The sequence below is a fragment of the Apiospora phragmitis genome, assembly GCF_038363925.1.
Source record: "Apiospora phragmitis strain CBS 135458 chromosome Unknown utg000005l:1.0-4161743.0:1.0-4166827.0, whole genome shotgun sequence".
In the NCBI taxonomy this organism is placed as follows: Eukaryota; Fungi; Ascomycota; class Sordariomycetes; order Amphisphaeriales; family Apiosporaceae; genus Apiospora; species Apiospora phragmitis.
In genome coordinates this window covers 191,502-207,610 of record NW_027117403.1, presented here as the reverse complement: position 1 = coordinate 207,610, position 16,109 = coordinate 191,502, and the positions used below count along the sequence as shown (strand labels likewise).

Below are 16,109 nucleotides of genomic sequence, written 5' to 3'. Positions count from 1 at the left end.
CACCAAGAGACTTGTGTTTCTTTCTTAAAAACGTGTTCCAATTGAGGATCGAGAGTAATTTATTCATACAGAGCAATGGGTGTTGTCTTCGTAGATGCCTTGAGCTTCCTGTTGATGCCACGAATCTGAGTTCCGATCTGTACTAACGTGGCCACTACCGGTAGGCAGCAGCTTTAACGTACCAGCAAACCAAGCAACTATCCCAGTACCAGTTCACATTTTGGCAACTGCTCTGGAGTATAGAGTTCATTTTCACCTGGTCGAGCCTCCTTTTAGCATTGGGCGACTGCCAGTCATCCACGTGAGCAATAGAGTTGGGCTTATGGGCGGTTGACCCAAACTCCTTTCCTGCTCATGCAGCCTTGTCTGTATCCTCGCACATTTGCCCAAAATCGGTGAATGTGCAAATAATATCGCACACTAAAGTGTCCATACTTTCACGCCTTGCGTTCCAAGGCCTATCTGTAGCCTGGCCAAGTCGTGATATTCGCCAAGCAGGCACGCACCAGCAACCTGCCTTCTCTGCGCCATAATCGCCAGCAGCTCCGCGACGTCCTGGACCCATGCCGCTGCCTCGCTCTTCCCGTCCTCGAGGACGAGCCATTCGAATTACCCGACGACCTAATACAGGAATGGCACACGAGCGGGCTGATGTTGCACTCGACATCCTCCTCCTCTTCCTTCTTTTTCTCCTCCTCCTCCTCCCTCTTCGTCTTCTTCTTCTTCTTGTTCTTCTTCGTCCTCCTGCTCAATCATCGTCGTCAACATCTTCATCGTCGTGAGAATAAGGTGGAGGACCTATCAACTCGCAATGCCGGCCACCTCGCAGCTCCTCCGTCCCTCGGCCGACCATGCGTGCACTCCTCCCAGCGCTCGCTACACGTGGACGGGCCGTAAAGGAATGACGCGTGCCGAGAAACGCCAGTGCCATGGCTGCTTCTCCACCTTGGCCTACCTACCCCAGCGCCAAGGTCCCCCGGAATCGCCGGAAACTGCTTGGCGGTTGCTACTGCTGCACAAGTACTGGGTAAAAGCAAATGTGACGTGATGCAGCAGCTGACGGGCTTCGCGGATGTGGAAGCCAACTTCCCCCCGGCATCAGAGGCAAAGCAGCAGCAACAAACAGTATTTGCCACGCTGGGCTGTTGGCAGCCGGTCTCTTGGTAAGCTTCCTCACGGTGTCGTAAGACGAGCCCGAACGAGGTGGGCTGATTGGCACAGGTTCGCGAAATAGGAACACTAGTATTCGGTCATCACTTCTGTGCGACTTCTTCGACGAGCTCGACATGACGAACAGGGATCATCGTTCACCTCCGGATTATATCCCCAAGATCCCGCTAGCCGTCAGATGCGGGGAGCAGCTCCCCCGGATGGCCCGGGTGGGGTTCGGGGGCCACTAGGCGATATTGCCATGAAATGGATGCCTTTATGGACTAGACTGCGAATGGGATCTACATCTTTAGGTAAGTTGATAGTAAGAAAATCGTATATTTGTATATAAAATCTACGTACCGATTAAAGCATGATTATCCCCCACCAGGCCCCTGTTCTTCTTCTCGCCCAGGTCAAATCCCGGGGTGTGGAACATCTGGGAGCATTGCTCCCCGCTCATGGAACCATCACGATGCCCCATGCGGCTGAGATGGGCCACCGGATAGATGCCGTCGTAGCAAGCTGGTAAGTAGCCCCCTAGGACGGTTCGCCTGGAGCAGGGCAAGGGACGGGAGGCATCTCCACAAGGCTCTCCTTGGCGGATACACAGCGGCACGCCTTGAGGAGGAGGGCCGGTTGTGAGCAGGTGCATGCAGATCAACAACACGGCTAAGCTGGGGGTGCTATCCTTCATGAATGTTGCTGCGCCGAGAGTTCCGATACAGCTGCTTCCTGCTGAGGATAGGCAGCCAGCGGTGGATAGCGCGTGGCACAATAACGATCGCGATCAACTAGTCCGGCATTCTCATCCAAGATATATATCAAAGCCCGTTCGAAAGCCGGCTTTGCGAAGCGAAGCATGTTAGGGGGCAGACGGCGTGGACGACGATGGTAGTCGCGGAACGCTGTTCCCTGGATCGAGATAATACAGCGCGGGCAAGGTGGGTGCTCTCACGCCAGCCGTATGTACAGTATGTAGACCTTCCATCACTGGCGGTTCCTTCGTCCCCAATTCGTGACGTCGCGACGTTCTAGCGGTGCGTGCTAGTTACCGGCAGCCCCTGAATTGTCCGTCGACGGCTTGCACGCCCGTGCAGGGTACGAGCAGTCCCTTTTTGTCAAGGTCGGATACACTTTTCCCATGAACAGAGCGTAAGTTATCATCTTATTACTTGGCACACTTTCCCCCCGTTTTATGATGCAACGGAGAATTTACATATGATACAATTTTGGCGAGTCTTACTCGGTAGCAAGATAGCACCTATTTTGGTACATCTTCGCTTCCGTCGTCGTCTGATGATATCCGACGAGCGTGTATCGGACGGATTTCACCGCGACGATTCATGACTACGTCTGTAGCCGCACAACATAGCTGGAAGCATACGACCCTTCTTCAGGTTGTCAAACAGATGCCAAGATTCCTAGGACCCTGACAAGACCAAAATTTCGTGGTTACTTTTCACGTGTGAGGCTTTCTGGGATTCCGGGACTCGGTGAAGATTTACCAGGGAGGTTTTGACGACGATCTTGGCTTAGTTAATCAGAGCCAGAGACGGAAACAGAGGAGGTCCTAGGTTGAGTAATGAGCCTTCGGTCAAGCAGCATAAATTTGTTTCGTCGAATAAAAATAAAACTGGACATCAGCAGCATTGGGCGAAGGTTTGCTATTTGTGTTTCTGTCGAAAGCGCCCCAGGGTCTGGATGGTGGTTCGAGGGACGCAAGGAGAATGCCGCTCGTTCGTTGTCAGCTCGAGCTCGAGTGGCCCGCGCTGCGTTGTCAGCTGCATTGTCCGCTCTGACAGCTTGGCCTGCAGAAGGCCGAACTCTGGGCCGACCTGCGCCGGGCACCGTATCAAACGACAGTCACCTATCTGGCCTACTGTACAGTATCTAACAATGCAACTTATTAAACCCCGCACGAACTGCACTCGGATGTTTGCTGCTTGGCATCTTGGGGAAAAGCAGAGATCGTATTGGCTTGTTCAAGGGTTCCCCTCGTCTATCGTGTCGCCCCCGTTAGTTTTCTGCAGCTGCATATGGTAACATTCCACATTCCCATGGGGCGTCCGAAAATTGTCCAGACAGCTTGTTTGTCATGGAAACGGGATAAGTTCGTCGGGGGGAGGGGGGGGGGCGGGGGGAGACAATAGGAATTTCTCGGCGATGCAAGCCGCGCGTTTTTTGCCCTCTTTGCTCGTGAGCCAAGTGATGCCACTTGATCGTGACGCCCGGGAGGATGCTGAGGCAGTTCAGTTGTTTTGTTTTCTTCGACCTTTCTCTCGCACTTTCCGTCACCAAAAGTCTAGACCCTTCTAGTACGGTAACACTTGGGAGAGAAATATTAAGTTAACAATTTCAGGGAAATTTCGTGGGCGTAACGTCAGTGGTGCGCCTCTCTCAGCCAGGCTCAAGCTGAAGCTGGGACAAATCTAACCTAACGACGGCGCCGTTTGTGTCTTACCTTTTTTTCCCCCTACCAACCTACCAGCCGGGCCAGTAGCTTGGGGAGCTATCGAATATGTTTGCCCCATTCAGGCTGGAGCGTTCTACGAAGTACGATCGAAGGTTGCAAACTCAGCCAAGGGGTAAATGAGGGGGGAGGTGGGAGTCGGGGAGACTTTCTTTTAGGGGGCAAGGTAAGGTAAGGTAATACAAACATAATGGACACCCAATGGGGAGAGCATCGTATGGTCCTCTTACCCCCCCACCGGTGAGCTCCATCGCCTTTTGCATTAATAAAGAATTATTCATTCGTTAAATCCATTCCATTCCCCCGCCGCCGCGCTTAGAAGTCGGAGAACTCGGAGGGGAGGGGGGAGGGCCGTTGCAGAGCGTTACGATCGTACCACATCATCAGCATCAAACCCAATTGCTGTCGCAGCGTCAAACGTCGCGACTATCTCTGTGACTATCAGCCTAGAATCGACAGCACGTCTGCATCTAACCTGGCGGGGGGAGTCGGGATTTGCTGCCAGGACTGGACTAGTGTGGTATATAAATTGGAAGATAGAGCCCGTCCCAACTTTCTAGTCGGATGCCAGCTAGCCTGACTCTGCTAGACTAGAGCTTGCTGCGAACCTGAACCATTACCTCTCCACCATCACCAGCACACGCTGGCGCATGCACACACACGCACACGCACACACGCCTGCCCGCTTGGACAGACCTGGTCTTATCAAAACTGCCGCACCGTTGGGTAGCCACACATCACCGCCGTCTCAACCACACCAGATTCGTAGGGGGAAAGGTTATTTGGAAACGGATCTCATAGGTTGCATTTGGGACAGCTAGCCGGAGCCAGGCCTGGAAGCGACAGGGCCTTGCCTACCTACATTAGCTTCGCGCGCGCTGGCCTGCAAGTTTGGAGCTGATCGATAGAAGATAAAACCCATCCAGCATCCATCCCGCATCATCCTTCCCTGCCTCCCTTTTTCGATCGATTATCGTGGTCGATTTGTCTGTCTGTCTGTCTGTCTGTCTGTCAATAGTGCTTGCTCGCTCGTCACTCTATCACACACACACACACACACACTAATGAGAATAAAATATAAATCCATCCAACCATAGTATCCCATCCCATCCAATATATCAATCAACTCAGCCTTGATTGCTACTCACACCAACTCATCATCTCTTGGGCAACCCGAAAAACAAGAATCCATTTCATCCCACACACACACACAACAATACAAACAGACAACATCTGGGCTTTGCATCATAATCTCCTTACCACCCGATTCGACCTTATTTTGTCGGTGTGGGGATCTACATCAAATCGTGATTGCGGCCGCGTCACCTCCTGCTACCACCCTCTGCCACGTGCGATAACGAATTGCTGCCGCTCTGAAACTGGCCCATATCCGAATGCCCACCCCCCAATCCCCAATAAGGAGATCGACAGGGCCGAGCAATCAACGCGCAACTGTTCTAGCGAGAGAAGTAATAAGTGGGAGACGGACAGATCGAGAAAAAGAGTACTTAACCCAAGGACCTTTCAGCCCGCCCCGTGCCACAAAGGCCAGGCCACACACCACCACACACTGCTAGACGTACCCCCAGGGCTATCACGTCACCGCCGAGAGCTGAACAACATATTATTTTTGTTCTTATTACTATATCGTCCGCTCCTCCCTGAGAGAAGATAAGACGCCCAGGAAATCCATCTACCTTTTTACCAAGTCGTTTCATGGCATACACACATCCCAACTACTACTATTACTACCACCGCTTACCACCACGACAACAAGACACATTCCTGCTGTCAGCCACACAGCAATCCATTGTCACCTTATAACGACAACCACATCACCTCTCCGATGCGCTCGCTATTAGTACTTAAATTAGGAACACGCAGCAGATTAGAGTATCTTGCAACTACTACTACTACTCAAGTAACAACTACCTCTTCAACCACAACAACAACACCGCACAACCATGTATAGCGGCACGCTTGAATCGCACCTGGGCAGAGCTGCCCAGCAGCAGCAACAATATCACCACAATGGCGACTTCGTCATGCAGAAATACCTTCTCCTCCAGAACCAGCACGACGAGCTGCAGCAGCACATGCATGAGCTGTGCCCACTGTACACCACCTCCTCAACAGCCGTGACCTCGCCCTCCACGTCCCCGACGCGGATGCTGAACCCGCGCTCCTCGAACTCGTCCATCTCCAGCACCAGCAGCAACGGCTCCTCGGTCGCCTCGCTATCGCCCCCGCGGAGCCGACAGCACCGCCGCCGGTCCTCGATCCCGCCCGCCAGCGGCAGCGGCAGCGGCAGCAGCGGCCTCTGCGGCCCTTTGGCCCCCCTCCTCGACGAGGAGGTCATGTACGAGATGGCTGCTGACGAGCAGATGCTCTGCGACGTCAACGAGGGCATCAAGCGCGCCCTCACGGAGCTGCTCAACTGCGACAAGGTGCGCCAGGACCGCGCCATGCGGGCCTGGGTGCAGACCCGCCTGATGGACACGGAGCGCGAGCTGCGCACGGGCAGGCGCCGGAGGAGCAACGGCGGGCCCGTCCACTATTGAATCAATTTATTGGCCTTGGAAGTTTGATCTTTCCATGAGTTATTCTGGAGCTTCTTGAGTGCCCCGCGCGTTACGTGGGGTGGGAAGGGTGGGAAGAGTGGAAAATCCGCACGAAGATCGGCATTGGCAGAAGGAGAAAAAAGTGGTTGGGTTGGTCGATGATGACGAACACACCTGACCACCGGTGACATAATTAATTAGGAGAGGACGGACGCACGACGACCGCTTCACCGCGTTTCTTTCTTGGTTGGTCACGAACCGTACGGGAAACTTAGGGATATACGGCAGACTGGGTGGGTTTGGAAGAGAAAAAAAATTAAGGGTGCGCGCCGATCTGGAAGGTTTCATTTCTCCTGACGATAGCGCAACGGCGGCATTTACGAGAAGGGCTGGCTACGGATCTTTTTGGCTGGCCTACCGGTCGCACCTTCTTCTCGAAGGCGCATGATGATGGGGTTTTCTATTTGGCGTGGCGTTTTCACGGGCGCTTGCTTGATGGGCTAGCAGCATCATTCAGGGATATTTATTTTTCCATTTTGTCGTTTTCAACAGCATTCATGATCAGTTGGTATTTTCACATATCAACTTTGGGAGAGGGAAAAGCATAGAGCGGGCGAGAGAGAAGAGGAAGAAGAAGACACTTGATGGCGACACCACAGCCCGGCCGCATTGGAGACAGGCCATGGGCACAGAGATACCACTACGACTTATTTAATACCATCAAGAATACCAATTGACGATTCAATGTTCATACTATTGAAGAGCTTCTCTCGTGATATCCATCTGAATTCTTCTCTGTCCATCCGACATGCCTTGTCAGTCATCGAGATGATCTGCGACTAGTATCTGATAGTGCTGGCACATTATTCAACTAGAACAGGCCAAATTCGGACTGCGCCCACAAAGACTCCTGGGCATTTTGCCACCATCCGTTGTCTTTGTGGATATCGGCTGGTGCCGAGTTGCGATTCTTGGATCCCGATGGGTGTTGTTGTTATCTATCGACACACTACGGTGCCAGACTACCGGAAACGGACCTTCAGCTCCCCAAGCCACAGAAGAACACCGGGACACCTTAGACTGCCCCTGACAGCCTGTTTTCCTAGCACAACATGGAAAATCGGTCATGGGGCTTTTTTTGCTCTGACTACTTCTGACGTAGGTTTGGAAGCTGGAAAGCCAAGAATGAATATTTTTAGCCCATCCATGTGCTTATCATTATCCCCAGAATCATTCGAACCGAGGAAAGCATTAGCCGGGGCAGCTTAGTTAGCTCTTCAACGATTGTGTTTCAAAATGCAGTTGAGACATTGGTGGTCAGGCCAGGATTGATCAGTGAGTCAATCCTTTCAGGGACCGACACACATCTTCTAGAATAAGACATTATGATGTCAGTTCGTAAAGCGTGATGTGCCGCAAACGAACCCCTAAATCCCGAAGGAATTCGTGCTTAGCCTCTGCCATTAGGTTCACAAGGTGTTGATGGATGTTTGTTGGATTTCGATATCGCGATTGCTTACCTTGCTGACTCCTTGCTGCTTGCTGGGCCCGTCTTCCTTGCCGTTCGAGGTGTGGCTGGTGGCGGAAAGAAGCCTGCTTTGGGGGTGATGATCTTTGATACGTACAAGCCCCAGCCAAGGACTGCTGACTGCTTCTGTCATCACCAATGACACCTACCAAGGAGTCGGCACCCTGTTCCATTGCATTCTCGCATTCAAGCGAGAGAGGTAACGCAAATGCGAGTCCATTTTACCTGCTCTGGTCACTGTTGAGGTGCATCATTGCCAGACGGGGAGAGGAACACAGCAATTTTTGGGGCGTTAGTCCCTACAGCATGTGCATACATGCAGATCATATAACGCCGCATTACCGGAGGTCTGGCCCCACAATATGCAGGCCAAGGTATCATTCCGCATATGTTGACTCACGTTGGACCAATCCCAGATCTCAGCGCAGAATTGCGCGATATTGCCTGAGAGGAAGCAGGAAGAGAATGCCCGCCGGCAGCATCAAAGAAGCCGACACAACCGAAAACCAAGAAATAAAACTCGGGCAAGGAAGAAGAAGAAGAAGGTGTTGCCTTCGTAGAACATAATGACATACCTCAATCCTCTTTCCATCGGCTTGCATACGTCTGGCTCCCCTTCTGATCTCAACATCTGCATCTCCTCCTCCAATAGCAGCAGGCTGCCTGCCAGGCTGCCAGGTAAGGCGCAAGACCTGCTTGGTTGGCGCATGGACTCAGGTCTACTACCCTATGGACATTTGTATGACTGTAGATCATCATACAGGATGATGTTGCTGTTCAAGGGGGAGCTGAAGCTCCAGACAGCCCTGTAAGGCTTTACTTTACTAGCAAGCATTATTAGTATGATATCATCGCCGTGATATCTTCACCCCCTACCCTAACCCCCCAGTGCCAACCGTGCACTTTGGAGGGGGGCGATCGTTCGTTGTCAAGGGATTTCCAACGACATACATGCAGTATTATCCAACCGATCCTCCGATCGAAGCTGGAATGTCTCACAAGCGTGTGCTGTTATTGGGGCCATGTCAGGGTCAGACTGTTTAAGAGGGCATGCAGATGTGGTCAAGTGACCACCCGGAGGAAAACAAGAAGAAAAGAACAGACTTCCCCCGTTATCTATGTCATCCTCCTATCCAATAGCGGTTTCAGCCCTACACCCTCTGGAGCTCCCCGGAAAACGAGCATTCCCAACTGGATACATATTTGCCAGGCATAGACACTATATAAGCGCGATAGGATGTCGGAGGGTTTGGTCGGTTATCAAGGCCTAGCCAGTCAGCCTCACAGTCTACGGAGGCACTGCAGCGGACACGTCACATTATACCCCTAGGGAGGTGAGCGCCAGCCGATTACGCGGCGACGATAAACATCACAAACTAAACAAATAAACAAGCAAACCAGTCGGCCTTAATAGTTACATGTAGCCACTGCCATTATCGTCAACCAGGCAAAGATGACGAACTCGTGCGTTCCGAAAAGTTGGATGTAACGCCTTCATTTCTAATGCTCTAGGCATAGTCGTATAGATGCTTTGGTGGTATCCATAAGTATATATTTTATATCCCGTGACATATATGACATTTACACAGCAGATGATTGGTTCTCCCAGCCAATACCGCGTTGCTTCATCTACGATCTTCGTTTTTTCCTTTTACGGGGGCATACCGCCCATGTCCAACATATGTCCCATTTTCTCGATCTGGATATTCCGGTTGGTCATTAGTAAAACCTGTGATCCATGATGATGAAAGTGAAATGTAAACTTGAGGGGATGCAAACAACTTACCTTGGTCCGCAGATAGCCCTCGACCTCCTGGCTCCGGAACCCCTCGCCCTTCCGACCCTTCCAGCTGAGCGGCACCATGGCGACGCGCTCGACGACGCGGACCTCGCGGTTGGGCCCCTCAACGGCGCGGATCTTGTCCGGGTTGTTGGTCAGCAGCCGGATGCGGTCCTGCCCCAGGTCGCGCAGCATCGCCGTCGCCAACCCATACGACCGCGCGTCGGCCGGGTGCCGCAGCAGCAAATTCGCCTCGACCGTGTCCGAGCCCAGGTCCTGCAGGTTGTACGCTTTGAGCTTCTCGCCTAAGCCGATCCCCCGGCCCTCCTGCCGCAGGTAGATGATGATGCCGCCGTGCTGCGCCTGCGCCGGCAGCGACATCAGCCGCGCCGCCTCGTCCAGCTGCTCGCCGCAGTCGCACCGCGCCGACCACGCCGTCTCGCCCGTGTAGCACTCCGAGTGTATGCGGACCAGCGGCGCCGACTGAGTTTGCTGCTGTTTCTGTTGTGATTGTTGTGACTCCTCCCCTTCTTTTGTTTGTTCTTGCTCCTGCGAACTGCCGCTGCTGCCACCACCCAATGCCATCCCGCTCTGCGTCCGCCCTGGGAACAGCCGCCCCGTGTAGGCGCCGCGCACCATGCGGTCCATCTCCGTCTCGCCCTCGCGCGGCGCGTCGAGCGAGCGGCTGCGGATGTGCGGGCCGAAGACGATGGCGAGGTGTTCCTTGGCGTCGACGTTGTTGGTGTAGAGGTGCAGGAACATCTCGGTGCCGGCGACGGTGGGGATGCGGGCGCGCACGACGCACTGTACCTCGGGCAGCGTCTCGAGCAGCCGCGGCCGCTTCTTGCCGCAGTCGACGCCGCGCGCCGAGTCGACGGGCACGCCGCGTGGGGGTGCCTCCTCGGTGGCGGGCGTCGCGATGCCGGGGGTTGAGGGGGGTGTGAATTGGGGTGATAGGAGGGAGGGTGGTGGGGGTTGCTCGTTGCTTGGGGTCGTGGCGCCGCCGGTTGTCGTCGCGTGGGTCGAGGGGGCGGATGTGGGCGGCGCGCGGGGGTTGGTTTGAGGGGAGTTGGCGGTGGCGGCGGTGGCGGCCAATGCTGAGATGTTGAGCAGGTCGCTCCTCAGCTTGGTGTCGCCTTCATGGTCTGGGACTACTGGCTGTGTCCTGGGCGAATAGAAGGAGGGGAGTTGTTCTGTCGTTGGCGTGGCCACGGATGGTTGTTGTTCCTTCTGCTGTCCAGCCTGGCCATCGTCCTTCCCTGAATCCATTGGTCCTTCAATTGCTATGGGCTGCGCATGCGACACCGTCTTGCAATGCCCAAGAGAGGGTTATGGTGGTTTTGTTGAAATCTCCGGCAGACGGCGGGCATATGGCTTCGGCAATGGCGGGGTTCTTCTGGGGGAGTCTTCTGGTGGGGTGGGTGACAGACTGATCTAGAAACTCTCACGTCGGGGCATTGGCGTGGGTGAAATGACTAAGTAAGTAAGTATACAGACAGATAATCTATTGAGAAGGCAGGCAATAGTAATAATAAAAGGGGAAAATATGTACACAGAAACAGTAACTTTCCTATGTCAAGGCCAATTTGTAGTAGTCATGGATAGAAGGGAGAGGAAGATTCGCTGATCTAACCTTAGCCTCTTTTCGCTTGGCCTGGTCTCGCTTCAGGCTGTCAGGGACCCTTCACTCACTGACGGGGGACCCAATTTACGGGCGATTGGTCAATCATTAGCTCATCACGCATGTCAGTATAGGCCGTCCATTAGTCAGCTTACACATGCTGCTGAGACACCAGGCCATCCGCCGAGGCCGTACAAGTCAACAAGCAATTGCCTATATTTGGATGCCAATGTCTATGTTCTTCTTATCTGTGCTTTGTTCTGTTTAAGAATGAAGCGTTTGAATACACTCTATCGGTATTACCGATGGGATGGCCGCCCCAAACCGAACAACTTGGCTGGAACGGTGACTGTTTCGCCTCGTGGTGTTTAAGTGCTTAACTCGAGAGACGGCATTTCGCCATGACACCAAGTGACTGGTTTTTTGACCCGGCAATCCATGAAGAAGAAGAACATCTACACTTTCGAAGCCAAGATCGCCGCCGCCTTCTGGACGTTCTCGGCGTCGGACAGGTCGATGGGATCCTCCCCGCGGCCCATCTGCTGGATCTGCACCACGGCGGACCCCACGCGCGCCCACGTGTCGTCCTCGCCCATGGCGTACTTCATGATGCCCGACACCTGGCCCGACAGTAATTTGAGGGGCAGGTCCGGCTCCTGGCACGCGGCGCGCCCGATGCCCAGCCCGTCGACGCCCGCGCGCAGCACCGCGACCATGCCGGCCGCCGTCTTGAGCCCGCCCGTCGTGTAGATCTTGGTCGTCTTCACGCGCGCCGCGATCTGCTCCGAGAACTCGACAAAGTACGCCTCGCGCGCGCGCGTGCTGTCGCGCCGGTACATCTGCCCACGGCCTCGTACGTGCCGCCGCTCGTCTCGACGTAATCAAAACCAGCGCCCTCGAGCGCCTCGCAGAGCGTCGCCGCCTCCTCGGGCGTGAACCCGCGCTCCTGGAACTCGACCGAGTTGATCTTGATACCCAGCACGAACTGCTTGCTCACACGCGCCTTGATGGCCGCCGTCACCTCCAGGATCAGCCGCATGCGGTTCTCGAGGCTGCCGCCGTACTCGTCCGTGCGCCGGTTGCTCGTCAGGCTCAGGAACTGGGCCAGCAGGTAGCCGTGCGCGCCGTGCAGCTGGATGCCATCGAAGCCGGCGCGCTCGAGGTACTCGGCGGCGTGCGCGAAGGCCTCGACGATGTTCCGGATGTCGTCCTGGGTCGCGGGCCGTGGCACGCCGAACGTCTTGCCCATGGCGGCCATGGCGGGCGCGTGGACCGGGACGTCGCTGGCGCTGATGGGGTGCGGGGTCGTCGACGTCTGCCGGCCCGCGTGCCCGACCTGCGCGACCATGAGGCTGCCGTGCTCCTTGCCCGCCGTGGCGAGCTGCTGGAAGGCCTCGAAGCGCGGGCCCGAGAAGGGCGCGTCGACGGGGATGATGGGGTTGCCCGGCGACTCGAGGTGCTCGAAGTCGATCATGACGTTGCCCGTCACCAGCTGGCCCCAGCCGCCCGCGCCCCACCGCCGGTACAGCGTTATCAGCTCCGGCATGGGGATGCCGCTCGCGGCGTGGTCCGTCTCGGAGTATGTGGACAGGCGCTCGCTCATGGCGGCGTTCACTGCAGGGGAGGTATTGGCGTCAGTGTACTAGTTCTCAAGGCAGCGCATACGCTGTATAAGAGGTACAGAAGAAACTTCGCGCGTGGAGGCATATTTCGGCTTCATGGGGAAAAGTAAGATTGTTGGTTGGTACTAACTCAGTGGGTTCGGGGCGACCCGGCCGGAGAAGAGGAACTCTATCGGCTGCCTCAGCGGCCCCAGGTCCGTAGGCTCCGACTCGAACCGAGGCGGTCCGACTGTCTGTTCGGGAGACATGATGAGCGGAATAAGATATAGTAGTGTAATTTAAGTTATCCACGTCGGAGGGAAACTGTACACACCGCCTCTTTTATAACCGTGAGTTCAGTACTTGAAATTCTGGAGGGATATAAGTAGTTCTGTTGTGCCTTAACCGGGGACGCAAGATAGAATGTATAAAACAGGCTGCGGTAAGCTTTATAGCTTTCTAGACGAAACAACGGACACACTGCGGAGAGATGAGCTAAACCCCATGGCTGCGACTGCGTCTCACGGTGGTGAGTCACTTGCATATGCTCCATTAATCGATACAGTAGGTAGATAGACCCTCCCACCTCCGGGGTTCTAGCCACCCACGCTGTTGCTGATCATACGACTACAGCGCGGCCCCCCGTATTGCCAGCTAGCACGCGCGCCGGAGACCTCCCAACCTAGGAATAGTCAAGTCACCTTACCCAAGGGCCGGCGGCTTTCTGTATCATATGTACCGGAATCCTCATTCATGCATGTTACTAAAGATAGGTTTGCAAACCATGTTCACCGAGAAAGGCGGAGCTGTTAGTCTCTCCGCTTATTGGTGACCAAGAGGGGGACAGCGAAAATGTGCTGACAAAAGGACCGAACACAGCTTTCTGGACACAGGCCTGATTTCAAAGCATGTCGGAGATAAGTACTTATAGATAGTGGGATCTATAAAAAAAAAAGGTGAGTCGTTGCCGAGGCGTACCTTGGCAAGGTGGGGAGTTAGCGAGCCAGCTACATGAAAGCTCATAAATAAGAAAGAAGAACGTGGTGTAATAAAACCAGATCTACATAGTTAGACCATAGACCAATCACAGCACCATCCGTGATCTACCAATCGATCCGCCCATCCACTGAAGTGTGTCGATACCTACGTATGGTGCCGTCGTACATAGCGCGCCGGGTAATCACTTTGGTTAAGATGTGAGAGGAAGAGGAGTATATATAAAAATGTCACATCCATCTCTTTTGTTGATTCGTCAACTCGTTGGCTCGTTAATCCGATAATTTGTTAATGTGATTACCGATGAAGCATATAGAACATATAGACAGATCTGACCACACCCTTTCTGCTATATGAATCACCGTTTGATGATCAACACGGTCCGCTCCAGGCTGTGCTACCTCTATCGATGCACGACGAGCAGACTATCCGTAAAGGGACAGTGACTCATTGGCCGTTTCTAAAGCAAGTGTGTTTCCCCTGCCGTGTCGGTAGTAAGCTACATGCACATGCTCCCGTTTCCTTATAACCCCAGCTCGGTAAGATGGGGGGGTTACATCGGATTCTGTGCCCCACGAATGCATTCCTCGTAGCAAGCTGCAGCCTATGTTTGTCTTCCGTGAAGATGTACTAGGCATGAAGGGGCTGTTTGGAGCTCTCGTCCTATGGCTGAGACCCCTTTGGTACAGTCATTGAGGCTACCATGCATACTAACCTGGGATATGATTCCTTGGCTCGCCAAGGGGCGACGATCATACGTATGTCTTGATAAGCAGCTCTTAACTCCGAGGCTGCTGGTCGCTTTCAATCAAACCAAGTTTTGCTGCCAGGCAGTGACTGTGACTCATTCAAGAAACACAAGTAGACCAAAAGGGGGCATGTATCGCTGAACACGTGCTCTATTGCCCTCGCGTAATTCTACAGATTCGGATAGGTACCTGGTCACTGTAGAAGGGACCCGTCTGTGTGTCTTGGGGTGCGATGTCGAAGTCCACCTCCTGAATATTGAGGCCTCTTTTCTGGCAGACGTTGATAAAAGCATCAAAGGTACGGCGGTTTCTTTCAGTGGCAGATATGATCACGAGGACGCGCGGGAACATGTCGAACAAGTCGTCTATGGTGCCGACAAGCGACGGGGTGACGCTCTCATCGTACGTCACGTCGGCGCCAAGAACGAGATCGATAGGCCGACCACCGTTCCATTCGGCCTCCTCGGTGCCCAGGAGAGCTTGCCCCCATTTCAGATCCATTGCGGATATGACACGGGAATCCTGCAGCCCGTTCACGTAGAAGTTCTCGGGGAGGTTAGCGACGACATCGTCGGATCCGTCCGAGGCTATGACCTGGGAAGAAGCCAGATGTTTGGCGCATAGGATAGAGACGTAGCCTGTCCCGGCGCCCAGCTCGAGCACTCGCTTGTTTTGTACCAAAGACGGGTTCATGCAAAGGTATTGGCCCATATGGAGAGCAGCTTCCCAGGTCCGAAGCCCCGTGGTTCCGCCGGCCGAGATGAGCTGGCGTGACTCAAGGAGTGTAACATGAGGGTAGGGTCCTGGGCCTGCTCCGGGCCCAGAGTCACCACTAAGCAACGATTGTGAATATGTGACATATGTCTTCTGCTGAACAGCTATGAGCTCCGCAGGCAAAGGCGACGCAAGAAGCTCAGAGAGATGGGCCATCAGATCGTCGGACACTCCCTAGGAAATGGAGTCAGGCTGGGGTATTCTGATGGCATAGAGGGAAGAGCGCAAGGAAGGATGGACATTGGGAGGCATGATGGGCAAGGACGATGGTGGAATCGTCGTCTCGTTTCAATGTCATCAAGGATGTGTGTGGTAGGTTTGTAGATATACACCTTACATGTTCTTCCCAGTCGTCGATGCTTGCTTCAATCCTCGCGACCAGGTCCTTCAGGACTCGGATTTGATATCTAGGCGGGGGTGGATGAGCAAGAGCGTCATCTGCAAAGAGCCGACGGAGCAGCGCATCTTGAACATGAGCCTCCCTCAAGAGTTGGCCACTGGGAAAATCGAGGTATCTTTCCAGCTGCAGATATTGGCTGCAGAAGCGATTGACGCTTACTTCATCCATTTGACTGGAAGTCGGACAATGAAAGGTTGAAATGCAAATTGACAACGTTCATTGCGGCTCTGCTGAATCGACTGCGCATCAATTGACGGTTGGTGACAAGGAACAGTAACTCGGGGAAATGTGGAGATCAAGGAGAGAGGCGTGGATGGTGAAGGCTGTCAGCTGTGGCTGTGGCTCTGGCTGGGTAGGGCAGATAAAAAAAGCAGCAGGGCACAAGCCACACTATTCAGTTGGATTAGGGTAGGGCTTCAAAATGGCAAAAGAAAAAGGGCACGAATCCACCTGGAGGAAGAATGCACAGACCACCGC

At 54.1% G+C, this 16,109-nt stretch overlaps 5 protein-coding genes across 5 annotated transcripts; 2 read left to right on the top strand and 3 right to left on the bottom strand.

The window, feature by feature from the left end:
• Positions 1 to 811: 811 nt before the first annotated feature.
• Positions 812 to 1,681, top strand: PG994_004142 (uncharacterized protein; the record flags this gene model as incomplete). The annotated part of the gene is made up of 4 exons (XM_066855551.1): positions 812 to 1,027; positions 1,244 to 1,384; positions 1,438 to 1,463; positions 1,522 to 1,681. The coding sequence occupies 4 exons, from the start codon at positions 812 to 814 to the stop codon at positions 1,679 to 1,681; spliced, it is 543 nt and encodes a 180-aa protein (XP_066717718.1).
• Positions 1,682 to 5,586: 3,905 nt separating this feature from the next.
• Positions 5,587 to 6,183, top strand: PG994_004141 (uncharacterized protein; the record flags this gene model as incomplete). Its single annotated transcript, XM_066855550.1, has 1 exon — positions 5,587 to 6,183. One exon carries the CDS (start codon positions 5,587 to 5,589, stop codon positions 6,181 to 6,183), a length of 597 nt encoding a protein of 198 aa, XP_066717717.1.
• Positions 6,184 to 9,362: 3,179 nt separating this feature from the next.
• Positions 9,363 to 10,760, bottom strand: PG994_004140 (GTP cyclohydrolase-2; the record flags this gene model as incomplete). Its single annotated transcript, XM_066855549.1, has 2 exons — positions 9,363 to 9,410; positions 9,498 to 10,760. 2 exons carry the CDS (start codon positions 10,758 to 10,760, stop codon positions 9,363 to 9,365), a joined length of 1,311 nt encoding a protein of 436 aa, XP_066717716.1.
• Positions 10,761 to 11,567: 807 nt separating this feature from the next.
• PG994_004139 (uncharacterized protein) lies at positions 11,568 to 12,982 on the bottom strand (the record flags this gene model as incomplete). Its single annotated transcript, XM_066855548.1, has 3 exons — positions 11,568 to 11,918; positions 11,960 to 12,726; positions 12,865 to 12,982. 3 exons carry the CDS (start codon positions 12,980 to 12,982, stop codon positions 11,568 to 11,570), a joined length of 1,236 nt encoding a protein of 411 aa, XP_066717715.1.
• Positions 12,983 to 14,608: 1,626 nt separating this feature from the next.
• Positions 14,609 to 15,800, bottom strand: PG994_004138 (uncharacterized protein; the record flags this gene model as incomplete). The annotated part of the gene is made up of 2 exons (XM_066855547.1): positions 14,609 to 15,406; positions 15,570 to 15,800. The coding sequence occupies 2 exons, from the start codon at positions 15,798 to 15,800 to the stop codon at positions 14,609 to 14,611; spliced, it is 1,029 nt and encodes a 342-aa protein (XP_066717714.1).
• Between the last annotated feature and the right edge of the window lie 309 nt (positions 15,801 to 16,109).